Below are 14,940 nucleotides of genomic sequence, written 5' to 3'. Positions count from 1 at the left end.
TATTTTTGTGACACCACTCTCTCCTACTTCCTCAGTCTGACTACTTCTTTTGCTGGACCATGTTCCATATCTATTCTTTAACCATAGGTGTCCCACAAGAGTCTGTCCTGTGTCAAGTACTCTTCTCTCCAGTGATCTTATCAACTTCCACGGGCTTAATTATCATCTCTATGCCTACAACCTTCATCTATGTAGCCAGCCTATATCTCTCTCCTGGCTCACAGTCCTGCATCATTATCACCTATTAATTTGAAATGATGTCCCATTGACAGATACTTCAAACTCAATAAACTTATTGTCTTTTCCCCCCAAGTCCTCCTTTCTGAATTTCCCTACTTCTTTTGAAGGTACAATCATTTCATTTTCTTAGGTTTGTAACCTCAGAGTCATCCTTGGTTCATTCTCTTCCCTTCCCTCCCATATTCAATCAGTTTCCAACTCCTTTTTTGATTCTACTTCTATACTGACTTCTTTCTATTCACCACTCTTCATCATTTTTCCTTGACTATTGATTGCAACATTCTCCTCGTTAGACTTTTGGTTTATTGTTTCTTCTCTCCAATTCATCCTCCACACACCTATTAATTCATAAGGGACCATGTCACTTTTCAAGAACCTTTAATGTCTCTTTATTGCCTTTTAGATAAATTAAAACTCCTCAGCTTAGCATGTATAGTGTTGGTCTGAGCCCTTATTTCACATTATCCTTCATGAATTGTTTTAGTTACTGATACCCAAACTTAGCCTTCTATTTATTACCTCTGTACCTTTGCATAAGATTGTCCTGCATGCCCTGAATATAGTCCTTTTTCACCTCTACCTTTTAAGAGTCCCAGCATCCTTCAGGGCTCAACCCATGTGCAATCTTCTATAATCCCTCTTTCCTTTCTTTTATCTTTCTTTTCTTCATAAGTCATTATGTATGTTATCCTTACCTGTTTGTAAGTTCCATGAGCACAACAGGGACTGTTTTTCTTTTTTTCCCATTGTATCTTAAAACAATTTCTCACACAGAGTAGGCATATAATAAATGCTTACTGGATTGGATGAATAGCCTGTCTTCTCATTTGTAGTCACCCAAACAAAAAGCCTCAACCCTTAAGAAGACTCTCTTTGATTTACTGTTTAAAAGGATAGCTAAGGATTGGTGTTCAATGTTTTTTTTTAGGCATCCTCAGCACCTATTATATGCTAAGCACAGTGCTAAAGGCTGGGAGATACAACAAGAAGCAGAAACTATTCCTTCCCTTCTGAACCTTGAAATCTAATTGGGAAGAGGGCAAACCTGGGGAGTGGTGGCCAGGGAGGGGCACTTTGGTCTGAAAGGTACAGGAATAGTGATTGTGGCCAGGGTGGAATAAAATGACATACTCCATTCAGGAACAAAGTAGATTTGATCTTGGGTGAGGAAATGAAGGGTAGAAGAAACACCAAATACTAAAGGCTTTCCTAAAAAGATTAGGGGGTAAAGAAAGGTTACTTGTTACCATCATTATTTAATAGTTTTAGAAATGCTACCTAAAGCAGTAATACCAGAAAAAGAAATTTAGGGAATATGTAGAAGCAAAGAGGAAACAAAATTATCATTACTTGCAGACAATATGATGGTTTTACTTAGAGAATCCTAGAGATTCAATTACAAATTAATTGAAAACAATACCTTCAATAAAGTAGAGCATATTTAAAAATCCACAAAAATCAATAGTCTTTCTGTTTATTACTTACAAAACCCAGTAGGCAGAAATAGAAAAAAATGTAATTCAAAATAAGTACGTGATATATTTAGAATATTTTGTCTGCTAGTCTATCAACCAAGACATCCCCAAGACTTATATAAAAAGCCAGTTAACTAGCATTTATTAAGTGCCTACTATGTGCCAGGCACATAAGTTAAGTGCTGGTGACATAAAGGCAAAAATCAGTTTCTACTCTCAAGGAGCTCACAGTCTAATGGGGAAGACAGCACACAAACATTCATATACAAATAAGATATGACAGGCTAAATTGGAGGTAGTCTCAGAGCGAAGGCATGAAGATTAAGGAATGGGAAAGGCTTCTTTCGGAAGGTAAGACTTTAGCTGAGACTCTAAGGAAGTCAGGGAAACCAGGAGGTAAAGATGAGGAGGGACAGGGTTCTAGGCATGGGAGACAGCCAGTGAAAATAGTCAAGAGTCAAGAGATGATGGGGTGTCATGTGTAAGAAACAGTAAAGAGGCCATTGTCACTCTATCACAGAGTACATGGGACTGAGTAAGGCGTAAGATAGATAGGGGCTAGGTTATGAAAGGCTTTGGAAATCAAACAGAGGATTTTATATTTTATTCTGGAGGTAATAGGGAGTCACTGGACTTTACTGAATAGGGGTTGATATGGTCAGATCTCTTCTTTTGACAGCTAAGTGGATGTTTGATTGGAGTGGGCAGAGACATGAGGCAGGGAGACTAACTAGCAGGCTATTGTAATAGTCCAGGAGTGAGGTGATGAGGGCTTGTATCTAGGTTGTTGTAGTGCCCGACAAAGGAGATTATATAAATTGTTATGAAGGTAAAATAGAAAAGACTTGGCAACAGATTGTATATAGGGATTGAGAGTTTTGTTTTTGCAAAAATAAATGAAGATTTAAATGAGTGGAGAAATATTGCCTATGATTGGGCTGTGCCAATATAATAAAAATGATTTTACAGTATCTAAAGTAATTTATAGACTTGGTATAATACCAATCAAATGACTAAGGGGTTATTTTGTCAATTTAGACAAAATAATAGCAAAATTTATCTGGAGGAACAAAAGGTCAAGTATTTCAAGAGAAATAATAAAAAAAGAGAATGAAAGAGGCCCCAGATCTCAGATTATACTATAAAGCAGTAATCATTAAAACAACTTGATACTGGTTAAAAAGTAGAAACGTTGGTCAATGGAACAAACTAAGTAAATAAGACCTAGAAACAACTGGATATAGTTATAGTGTCCAATAAACTCATGGACACTAACTGCTGGAGGAAGGACTCCCTATTTGACAAAAATTGCTGGGAAAATTGGATAGCAGTTTGACAAAAATGAGGTTTAGACAAGAACCATATACTACAATAAACTCCAAATGGATAAATGACTCAAATATAAAAAGTAGTATCATAAAAAACATTTAGGACAAAGGAAGGAGATATGTCACAACTATGAAAAGGGAGAGAATTCGTCACTAGAGATCCAAAGGGATGGTAGTTATGATAAAAGATAAAATGAACAATTTTGATCATATAATATTGAAAACCTTCTGCACAAGTAAAATAAGTGCAGTAATAATCAGAAAGGAAACAAATGGAAAAAAATCTTCGTAGCAAATTTCTTCAATGAAAGTCTAGTATCTGGAATATTAAAGAGTTGATACAAATAAATAATGAGAATCATTCCCCAATAGATAAGTGATCAAAGAATATGAACAGTCATTTCTAAAATGAAGCAAGCTATCAACAGCCATATTAAAAAATACTCCAAATTACTAATTGTGAAGAGCAAGACAACTCTGAGGATCCACTTCACACACATCAGATTAGCAAAGATGACAAAAGAGGAGAATAGCAATTGTTGCAGCAGTGATGGAAAGACAGGCACACTGAAACTGAATTGGTTCAATCATTCATATATAATATTTACAGATACAGAATGTTTATATATTACATATTTTCATATATACATATATGTACACACATATGTGTATCTTTCTCTCTAAATACCTATATAAGTACTTACTATGTACCAGCCAGGGCAATTGGATAGAGTGCTGGCCCTGGAGCAGAGGACCTGAGTTCAAATGTAGCCTCAGTCACTTACTAGCTGTGTGACCTTGGGCAAGTCACTTAACTCTGTTTGCCTCAGTTTAAAGGGACAGGAATGGGTAGATTTAATTCAGGTGATCATTACATTTAGCACTGTGGGCAAAAATACCTTAGAAGAAATGGAGTAGCCCTCACAGTCAATAAAAGGGTGAGAAAAGTAGTGCTGAGGTATAATCTCGAAAATGGCTGAATGACATCTATTCAAATCCACCGCAAACCGTTCAGCATCAAAGTAATACAAGTCTATGCTCCAATCACTGATGCCAAAGAGGTGAAGGTTGATCAGTTCTGTGAAGACCTACAACATTGTCTAGAAATAACACCAGAAAAGAGATGTCATGTTCATCATATGGAACTGAAATGCCACAGTAGGAAATCAAAAGATAACTGGAATAACAGTTAAGTTTGACCTTGGTATACCAAATGAAGCAGGGTAGAGACTAATAGAGTTTTGTTAAAATAATTCACTGGTCATAGCAAACACTTTTCAACAACTCAAAAGGCGTCTCCACACATGGACATCACCAGATGGTCAATATAGAAATCAGATTGATTATATATTTTGCAGCCAAAGGTGGAGAAGATCTATACAGTTAGTTAAAACAAGACCTGGAGCTGACTGTGGATCAGATCATGAGCTTCTTATTGCAAAATTCAGATTAAATTGGAGAAGGGAAAACCATCTGACAATATAGGTATGAACTAAATAACATCCTTTATGAATATGAAGTGGAAGTGATGATTTAATGATATGATGAAAATAGATTTAAGGGATTAGATCTGTTAGATAGAGTACCTGAAGAACTCTGGACAGGGGTTCACTATACTGTACAGGAAGCAGCAACAAAGAACATTCCAAAGAAAGAGAAGAGTTAGAAAGCAAAATGGCTGTCTGATGAGACTCTGAAAATAGCTAAGGAAAGAAGGAAAGCAAAAGGTAAAAGGAGAAAGGGAAAGATCTATCCAACTGAATGTAGAATTTCAGAGAATAGCAAGGAGAGGTAAGGTTTTTCTTAAATAAGCAATGCAAAGAAATAGAAGAAAATAGAGGGAAAGACAAGAGATCTCTTAAAAAAAATTAGAGACATCAAGGGAAAGTTTCATGCAAAAATGGGCATGATAAAAGACAAAAATGGCAGGGACTTGACAGAAGTAGAAGAGATTAAGAAGAGAAGACAAGAATATGCAGAACTATACAAGAAAGATCTTAATATAACTGAGATAAGCATGATGGTGTGGTCACTGATGTGGAGCCAAACATCCTGGAGAACGAGGTCAAGTAGGCCTTAGGAAGCATTGCTAACAATAAGGCTAGTGGAGATGATGGAATTTCAGCTGAGCTATTTCAAATCCTCAAAGATGCTGCTGCTAACATGCTGCATTCAATATGCCAGCAAATCTGGAAAATACAACAATGGCCATTGGATTGGAAAAGATCAATTTACATCACAAATCAAAAGAAGGGCAATACCAAAAAATGTTCAAATTACTGAACAATTGCACTCATTTCATATGCCAGCAAGGTTCTGTTAAAGATTCTGCAAGCTAAGCTTTAGCAATAAGTGAACTGATAATTACCAGAAGAGTAGGCTGGTTTTCAACGAGACAGAACTGGGGACCAAGTTGTCAACATTCGCTGCATTATGGAGAAAGCAAAGGAATTCTAGAAAAAAAAAATCTGTTTCTATTTCATTGAGTACAGCCTTTGACTGTGTGGATCACAACAAAATGTGACAAGTCCTCAAAGAGATGGGGGTGCTACAGCATCATACTTGTCTCCTTAGGAACCTGTATGCTGGCCAAGAAACAACAGTTAGAACCAAACATGGAACAAATGATTGGTTTAAATTTAGAAAAGAGGCATGACAAGGCTGTACGTTGTCACCTTATTTAACTTATATACAGAGCATAGAATATGAAATGACAGGCTGAACAAATCAAAAGCCAGAAGTAAGGTTGCTGGGACAAATATTAACAATCATAGATATGCAGATGTTACCACTCTGATGGCAGAAAGTGAAAAATTAAGAAGCCTCTTAATGAGGGTAAAAGAGGAGAGTGTAAAAGCTGGTTTGAAGCTTATTATTAAAAAAACAAACAAACAAACCAAACCAAACCTAAGATCTTGCAACTGGTCCCATTACTTCCTGGCAAATAGAGGCAGAAGAAATGGAAGCTGTGTCAGATTTTATATTCTTGGGTACAAAGATCACTGAAGATGGTGACTGTAGCCACGAAATTAAAAGATGCTTGCTCCTTGGAAGGAAAGCTACAGCAAATTTGGACAGCATTCAAAAAGGAGAGAGACAGCGCCTTGCTGACAAAGGTTCATATGGTCAAAGCTATGGTTTCTCCAGTAGCAATATATGGCTGTGAGAACTGGACTACAAGAAAAACTGAGCACTGCAGAATCAATGCTTTCAAATTGTTGTTCTGGAGAAGACTTGAAATTCTCTTGGACAGCAAGGAGATCAAATCAATTAATCAATACTTAGAGAAAGGAAATGACTTAGACTATTCATTGGAAGGTAAAATATTGAAGCTGAAATATTTGGCCACATGAAAACAGAGGACTCACTGGAAAAGACCCTGATGTTGGGCAACAGTGAAGGCAAAAGGAAAAGAGGATGGCAGAGGATAGTGTCCTGGAAACAATGACCATGAGCTTGGAGAGACTTTATGAGATAGTAGAGGATAGAAGGGCCTGGCATGCTATAGCATGTCCATGCGGTCATGAGTCAGACACTACTGAACACAACAACAAAGGTGCCAGGCACTGTGCTAAGTGCTGGGGATGTCTTGATGACATCCCATTTCCCATCTGGATACTTTTGTTGTGGACTTTTTTGGCTTCTCCCATGCTTCCAGGAAACTCATCATTGGGAAATCTCATCTTCCAAGATCCAATCAGCCTTGTTTATTAGTACCTTCTGCCCTTCTTATTGGAGAAAAGAACCCTTAATTCCTCCATTTAAGGAGGAGAATAGGACTGATGTCTCATTTTTCACTCACCAGCACTCACTGTGGGCTTTGCTTTCTCCACCATTCCATGTGAGCCCTTTCACCATCTTCTTTCAGTTTTCTTTTGTATGATTTCCCCCCATTAGATTGTAGTAAGGCTCCTTGAAAGTAGGGACTTTGTAATATTTGTATCTCCAGCACCTGGCACAGTACCTGTAAGCACTTATGTATTTATTGATTGACTATTTATTGACTGACGGACACAGTAGAGAAGTGATAGAACAGAGGTCCAGAATCAGATATGCATTTTTTTGGATGTGGACAATTTCTTGATATGTTTTGCCTGATTACATAAATTTGCTATAATGGAGGGCTTCCATTTGGGGGCAAGGGAGAGGTGAGTTGGTAGGAAGTACATTAATACGGAAAAAGAATATTAATAAAGCATTTTAAAAGTTTAATAGTAAATAAAGGAAATCTGTCACTTGGATTATATTGACACAATATCAAGTATCTGGATAAAACCAAATTGAAAATATATTTTCAAAGTAAAGTATTTGGCTATTTTAAAATGTCCAGGTGCTTTTTATCACATAACTCTAAGTCTTTGATAGTAAGGTTGGCCAGTATTTATTTCTAGACTGTTCCTTAATTTTAAGGATTCTAGGAACATGGGAACAAGAAGTAGCCACAAGTGGTTTCTTTGGAAACAGCCTTGAAGAATACTCTACTTAGTATCAATAGTGTTAAACCAGCAAGTAAGGGTAAAATTTCAAAAATGAAATGGAATGGAAGACTTAAGCATTTCTGAAGAAAAGACCACCACTGAATAAAAACGTTGAAATGAAAACTCAGACAAGAGAAAGCTAGAAAGGTAAATTTAAGACCTCTGATCGATGCAATGAATAACCATGTCTCCAAAGCCTGTCACCTCCTGACGAAAAAGTGATGGACTCAAGGACAGAAAGAGATAGATATTTTTGCACTTGGTTACTGTGTGGATTCATTTTGTTTGACTGAGGTGTTACAAGTTTTTTTCAGTTTTTAATGGAGGGGTGGAGGAAAAAGCAGATTAGCAATTATGATGCCAAATAAAGTGGGCCATTGAAACATTTTTTAAAAATGCATAGAAGAAAACAGAAACAAGTATAGATAAGCAAGTTGGTTTGGAAAGTAACATATAAAATTTATCATTTAAAAAAAGCAAGAAGTATAAAGCAGAGATTCATAGTTTCATACACAATCCCTCTGTGTTCTGTATGGAAAGGCTCATTTATTGGGGGGGTTGTTTTAAGTTAAAAATTTTTAAAAAGGAAAAAAGGTTCTGGGTCCTATTTAAAAATTAATTGTGAAGGCTGGGCGCTGGGGGTATCAATGGCAGACAAACAGAAACTCAGAAAAGTTCTGTTGTGACTCAGAAAATACGTGAGGTCAATTAGCTTAACTGGCTGAGACTTAAGGACAAACTCTTCCTCTATCAGGAAAATCTCCCAACTGTTTCCAGTGAATTGAAATTAGGATCTTGAATATTTTATTGCTCAAATGTCTTTAATAATATTTTTGGTAACAAAAGGTGAAAACTTTTGTTACCAAAAAATATTAAAGGTACCCACTTTGTTATAAACAAATTATCCTACAAAGCTAATGAACTGGAATCTGTGAAAGCCTGATTCCTCCTCTCCAAAAAAAATCTACTTTGAAAATGATATCAAATCCAACTATCACCAAATTCTCTTTCTGCCAGATGCCTTACATTTGTGAATATATTTTTAATGGCATTAGGAACCTTTTCAATATAAACTGCTGTTAACATTCGTAAGCTATGACCCAATAATTATATTGTGTATGGTCTAGCATATTATTACATGGTTGGATATAATGAGCTACTGGTTGAAGGTCAGAGAAATCTACTTTGGTATAAAGGGAGCCGCTGTCTTCAGAAGTCTCTCTGTGCATCTAAAACAGAAAGTTAGAGATTTTTTTTTTTAGAAAAGCAGTATCAGAAGATAGTAAGAAACAATCAATTATTTCTACATTTAAATGTTATTGCTTTCAAAGAATTCTCAGTCCTGTAAAAGACTTGCTCTTATGTTTACTGAAACCTACATTGTAGGTTGGTACAGTATAAGAGGTATACTTGTAACTTAGTGTTAATAGTGTCTCATCATGGCAATTAATGTGGCTTTCTAATTTTAAGTCACAACTGTGTTCATTCTCTCAACATATACTTATTGATTTCCTTCTATGTATGAGGCACTATATAGGGCTCTGTTCCTTAAATTTTCATATAGATGCTTCAAAAGGAAGTGAGAAACCTGTATTTCCATAATACTGCCATATACTTCTAGAGAAAGGAATCATGACTTTTAAAACACTCTAAGGATATCAAAACCAAGTCAATAAATTTAGGATAATGCTGAGATTAGAACCTAACAATTTCTCTTCTTCCTATACTTTACTCCTCCCCTACACTTAGTTCCAGGCAGATTAAAGGTGGAAGGCCGTGGAAATAGCTAATTTTTGAATGCTTACCACTCTTTTTCAGAAGTTCTCCTTTTCTGGACTTATCCAGTTCTTCCAAAAATTGTTCAAAACTTTTCACATAGGGAGCCAAACTGGTCTTCTTATAATCTAAGGGACAAATAAAAGGTGTTCAACTCAATATTTTAGCATCAAAGGCTTCATGATTGTGGTCATGGAGCCTATAAATGTTCTTTAATATACTCCATTCCTGTTTGGTTGACTGCTTTCATTGTTATTGTAGTAATAGGCAAACTCAAATTACTATTTATTTGAGATTCTTCCTCTTAGAAACTTTGACTTCCAATAGTAAGTTTCCTAAAATAGCAATATATTTTGGGGTGATCAGGCCCATGATTTTTGGAGACATTAGGACTGTGATGCTGAAACAAAGAATATACATTTTTTCAAAGTATGCAAAGCAAAGGTTTTATGTTGAATTCTCTTCTTTTTTACACTACAATATGTGAGTTGTATATGTGCAGGGAAAAAAATCTACTTTGGAAACTTTTGGCAAGGAAGGGGGTAAGATGGCTTGGAGGTCTATCTCATATTGGGTGTTACAGTGGTCTAGGAGTATCTCTGCAGAAGTTACAATCCTCACTTAAGCAGGCTTAATTTAAAACAAAATAAAACAAATATGAAACATCCGCAAGAAGCTTTTTGTAGTTGTTCAGTCTTCCGTCATGTTGGAGTCCTCATGACCTTATTTGGGTTTTTTTGGCGGAGATAATAGAGTGATTTGCCATTTCCTTCTCCAGGTTATTTTACAAATAAGGAAATGGAGGCAAACAGAGTTAAGTAACTTGCCCAGGATTATACAGCTAGTGTCTGAGGCTGCATTTGGACTCACATCTTCCTGACTCTAGGCCCAGCACTCTATCTAGTGCCACCTACCTGCCCACAAAATGTTCAGGGACCTTCATTTATTCATCTAATAGATGAATGAAGATGGGTATCTGTTCTACATTAACAACTACTGTTTTGGAATGGTGGCACAAGGTTCCCAAAATACTGCTTCACTGACAAGTTAGATAATATAGCAAGAAATTTGTATTTTACAATAAATAAATAAATAAATAAACAAATAAACAATCTCAGTGAATTTTCCTGATCTTAGTTGACATACCATAGGAATAACTGTTTATCATTAATTGTAAAAACAAACAACCTCATTAAGATAATGTTTTAAGGCTTACAAAGCACCTTCCAGATAACAACTCTGTGAGAGAGTAGTATAAGTATCATAATTCTCAGAGGTCAAAGGCTAAGTCACTTGGCTAGGAGCTTACATCTAATAAGTTAGAGCCAAAACTTCACTATAATCCAGCACTGTCATAATGAAAAGGTTTTCTGACTTTTAACTATTATACCACAAAGCTTGTTAGTTTTGGCCTTAACCTCTTGAGTCAACTAAGGAAATATTTATTGAATAGCTACTAAGCATCTAGAACTATGCTAGGCACCAAAGTCTAAGATACAGTGCCTACTCTAAAGGATTTTAATTGGTAAAACAAGATGGATACCTCTGAAGAAATTATCTGATCAAAGATCAAAATCAGTTGAATAGAAAATAAGTGCTACAGAAACCCAAATATGGAAGACATCTACAGAGACTGAAGTGGTTAAGGTGGTGCTAAAGCTGTCTTTTGCCTTCAGGTGAAAGGCATTCTAGGTGAGGAAGCACAATTAATTTAGTGATTGTGGCATAGTACTGTTTGATAAGCATACTATAACCACAAAGAGGCAGCTAGGTGGCTCAGTGGATAGTGTTGCACTTGGAGTAAGGATGAACTGAATTCAAATCCGGCCCCAGATACTTACTGTCTGTGTGACCCTGGGAAAGTCAGACTCACTCAGCCTGTTTCCTTATTTGTAAAATGGGGATAATAAAGCACTTATCTTATAGATGTTAGGACCAAATGGGATAAAGTGTGAAGCACTTTACAAACCTCAGAGTACTATATAAATGCTAGCTACTATTATTATGGACCTAGGTTGTAGGTTATAGAGCTGTAAGTTCTCCTTCAAGGTCACCTAGTTCAACCTACTCCTTTTACATATGAAGAAACTGAGGCCCAGAGAAATTGAGTGACTCGTTAAAGGTCACAGAACTAGCAAATGATAGTACTGGGATTTAAACCCAGGTATGCTGCCTCCAAATCCAGTGCTTTCTCTTGTATGTGTTGCTTCCATAACTCATAAGCAACATTTCTGACAAAGACACCAAAGCTCAGATTACACTGTCCAGAGATGGGTACTTCACTAAAAATAAGATAACATCCCTTATGTAAATCAATAAGTCACTATTATTACACACTACTGCCTAACAAGGCAGTCTATCCTATTTTGGTATACTTCTAATTGTTTTACAAGTCCTCATTTTGGTTTGAAAACTGCTTCCATGTTATTTCTACCCAGTGGTCCTGGTTCTATCTTCTGGAGCTACACAGAATATACATATTCCATCTTCCACGTGATCCATTTAAACATTTGAAGACATCTATCAAATTCCCTTCTAAGTCTTATCTTTTGCAGGAGAAACATTCCCAATTTTTTCATCTACTATTGTATATGGTTTTCAGATTCTTCACTATAGCATAGTTGCTCAAATTTGAACACAATACAGTTTCATGTGTGATTTCCCTAGGTTAGCTTTTTTCTCCAAGGGCTGAAAGTCAATTAAACTAGCTACTCTGAAGATGTCATTTCTAATGAAACAAAATGATCTACCCTCTGGAATTGCCATAATAAAAATCTGGATAGCTGAAATAATACCAGGAGGTATCCAGCGGCCCATTTAAAATTTATCCTTCTTCAATACATACCACTATATGTAAAGGTATTAGAGTTGCAAAGGGAATAAGTGAAGATTTTATAGAAGAAATACCATTTGTCATTGGGCCGGGCTTTAAAGAATGACCTAGAATTTAAAAAATGCAGGGAAGCCATTCTAAGCAAGGGAATGATATTAGTAAAGTCAGTAAGAGGACAGAGTCAAGAATTATCCAATTAGGCCCCAGTGTGGAGTACATGGAAGGGAATAATATGAGATAAACCCAGATATATAGGCTGGTACCAAAATTGTGGAAGGCCTTAAATGTAAAGTAGAATAGCTTCAAAGTTATTTGATAGGCAGTAGGGAGCCACTGAAGATTTTTGAGTGAGATAATCAGAGATCTTTGAATACACAGATTTATTTTAAAAGTAATACCAAGGATAGATTGAAAAGGAGAGAATGTAAAGGGAGAGAGGCCTATTAGGAAGCTACTTCAATAGTGCTGGTGGATGACCAGGATGTTGAATTGACAAGATGTGATAAGTGACCGGTTTTTCAATAACACTAATTGGTGATGTATTACAATGAAATCTCTTTGATTCTTTCTTTGTACTAGTGCCTAGCACTGGGGATGGCATATAGCAGGCACTTAAAAAATGCTTGTTGATGCTATGATACCATTATTATTATTATTATTGTTATTAAGAATTCTGACTATGGTGAGTCTATACATATAGGACTCAACCATAAGCAAGGCGAGTTACAGGGAGGCACCCAGATATTACTGACCTACCTCTAGTACGACGCTTGGTGTCAGGTTCAGCTTCATTCTCCTTGTCTCCATCATCTTCATTAGTGGAGACCATATCTAATTCACGGCAGATCTGGCTACAAATAAGAGAACTACAAAGTTGGGTCTAGGTTGTCATTATAACATAACTACTTAATTAACAGCTATATTATTACACCATGCTGCTCCTGAGTAGCCATAGACACATTTTAGGAAGAGATCCAAGTAAGCCTACTCAGAACAGGGGTTTCTAAGAAAATTTAAATAAAGGGCAGCCACTGATATATAACACACCTTATGGTAGGAACGGTGAATGGGTCAAATTGATCCACTTTCTGCAAATTAATAGGAACAGAAATACGACCTACAAGAAACAAAATAAACAAACAGCTTTAACTCTTTGCAGTTAATAGAGGACAAGTCATTTAAATTTGCCTGTGACAAGAATTTATTCAATAATACTCTACTAAAAATAAAATGGGGGAAAGCAGAACTAGAAGCATTTTGAGAAATGTTTAGAGTTGTTATACAACAAAGTTTATAAAATCATGCGCAGTCTGTACAGAGAAGACATTGGCTTGTTCACCAGCTCTCTGAACAATAAAACAAAGGGTATCACTTTGAAGTTTGAAGTTAAATTTCAGACAACTAAAAAGGAAGTACTACTTGAATCTACTATCCAGAGATGGGATAGGCTGAAAATAACCTCAAAAAGTTTAGATAAAATCATGAACAACAGAGCCCTAAGGAGTTACACCAAGGGAAACAAACTTTGAGGATGTACCAACTCTAAGGAGGAAAACCACATCCCACTCTAACATATCTCTGTCAAAGGCAGGGCATTGTGCTGTGTGGGCCATGGCTATTCCCCAGCATGGCAATTTTCATTTTCATTTCAAATTCACACTTTGGATTCATTAAAACAACTAAAAAAAAGACCTAAAAATGTCTTTTATAATCACTGCAACCACTGAAAAAATGATGGAGAGAGTACTGGGCTAGGAATTAAGAATCCCAACTCTACCCCTAATTAGAAGTATAACAGTGGAAAAATAACTTGATCTCTAGGGTTCCTTCCAATTTGTGAATTCTGATATTAATATTGTGAATAACAGATCCATTTAAAAAGTACACAGAGGGTCAGCTAGGTAGCACAGCGGATAGAGATTCAGCCTGCGAGTCAGGTGTACCCGAGTTCAAATCCGGCCTCAGACACTTGACACTAGCTGTGTGACCCTGGGCAAGTCACTTAACCCTGATTGCCTCATCAAAAAAGAAGAAAAAGTACATAGTTAGTGGCAATTGTTTAGTGGATAGTGTCTGGCACATTATAGGTACTTAAGGTTTTTTAAAATTTAAATTTGTTATTACTTAATTGATTTTAAAGAAAGACTTTTAACTCAGTTACCTCATGGATTACTGACTAGATACCAACTCTTCAACCTTTCTGTCCCCACCCATAAGACTTTCTTGCTAAAATAAAATGTCACAATATAATTTTCATTTCATACTTGTATTTATTTAAATTTTACCTGTTTTAGGATGAACGCTGAACGGACTCTTCAGTAAATGATTGATTCCTTTGCTAACATTAATATCCAGCCGAGGAAAACAGTACTGTAGCATGATCTCCAAATCTACCCAGGGTCCAAATTTCTCATTTTTGACAGCCTTTTAAAAACAAACAGAAGTCCAATGTGATAAGCAGCAAAGAGTCTTTTAAATTATTTTTTTCTTTTTTTGTCTGGTTCTGTGATTTCATTGGTATAGCAAACTCCTAAAGAAGAAACTCTGTACCAATGAAGATGGATATCTGTTCTACAACTTCCAGTCTTAAAAGATTGCATGGGGCACTTATAAGGTCAGCTTAAGGCCACATGTCAAAGTCACAGGCCAGTATGGCAACAGGAAGACTCAAATCTGATCTTCCAGACTCTGAGACCAGCTAGGCCATGCTGCATCTCTATTTCTTTTTGCAAGGCAGAAATGACTGGCCATTTTCAACATACTAAGAAAAAAATGAGTACTCAATAAATTACATTGTTTCCCTTTCCAAA

General features: G+C 36.3%; 1 protein-coding gene across 2 annotated transcripts; it reads right to left on the bottom strand.

Moving 5' to 3' along the window:
• Window positions 1-3,812: 3,812 nt before the first annotated feature.
• Window positions 3,813-14,553, bottom strand: PRIM1 (DNA primase subunit 1). Of its 2 annotated transcripts, XR_003568527.1 has the most exons (6): window positions 14,416-14,553; window positions 13,178-13,247; window positions 12,887-12,981; window positions 9,327-9,425; window positions 6,846-8,750; window positions 3,813-4,143 (listed from the first exon to the last, which is right to left on the bottom strand). XR_003568527.1 is itself a non-coding variant. In XM_027855024.1 (5 exons), exons 1-5 carry the CDS (start codon window positions 14,507-14,509, stop codon window positions 8,731-8,733), a joined length of 378 nt encoding a protein of 125 aa, XP_027710825.1. In that variant the 5' UTR covers window positions 14,510-14,553; the 3' UTR covers window positions 4,974-8,730. The 2 variants fall into 2 exon arrangements, 1 of the variants encoding a protein (XP_027710825.1); XM_027855024.1 differs by lacking the exon at window positions 3,813-4,143 and having other exon boundaries at window positions 4,974-8,750.
• Between the last annotated feature and the right edge of the window lie 387 nt (window positions 14,554-14,940).

This window comes from Vombatus ursinus, unplaced genomic scaffold (assembly GCF_900497805.2).
Source record: "Vombatus ursinus unplaced genomic scaffold, bare-nosed wombat genome assembly UNPS02010769.1, whole genome shotgun sequence".
Lineage (NCBI taxonomy): Eukaryota > Metazoa > Chordata > Mammalia > Diprotodontia > Vombatidae > Vombatus > Vombatus ursinus.
Note: the sequence above shows the minus strand (reverse complement) of the source record. Positions and strands in the feature narration are given on the sequence as shown.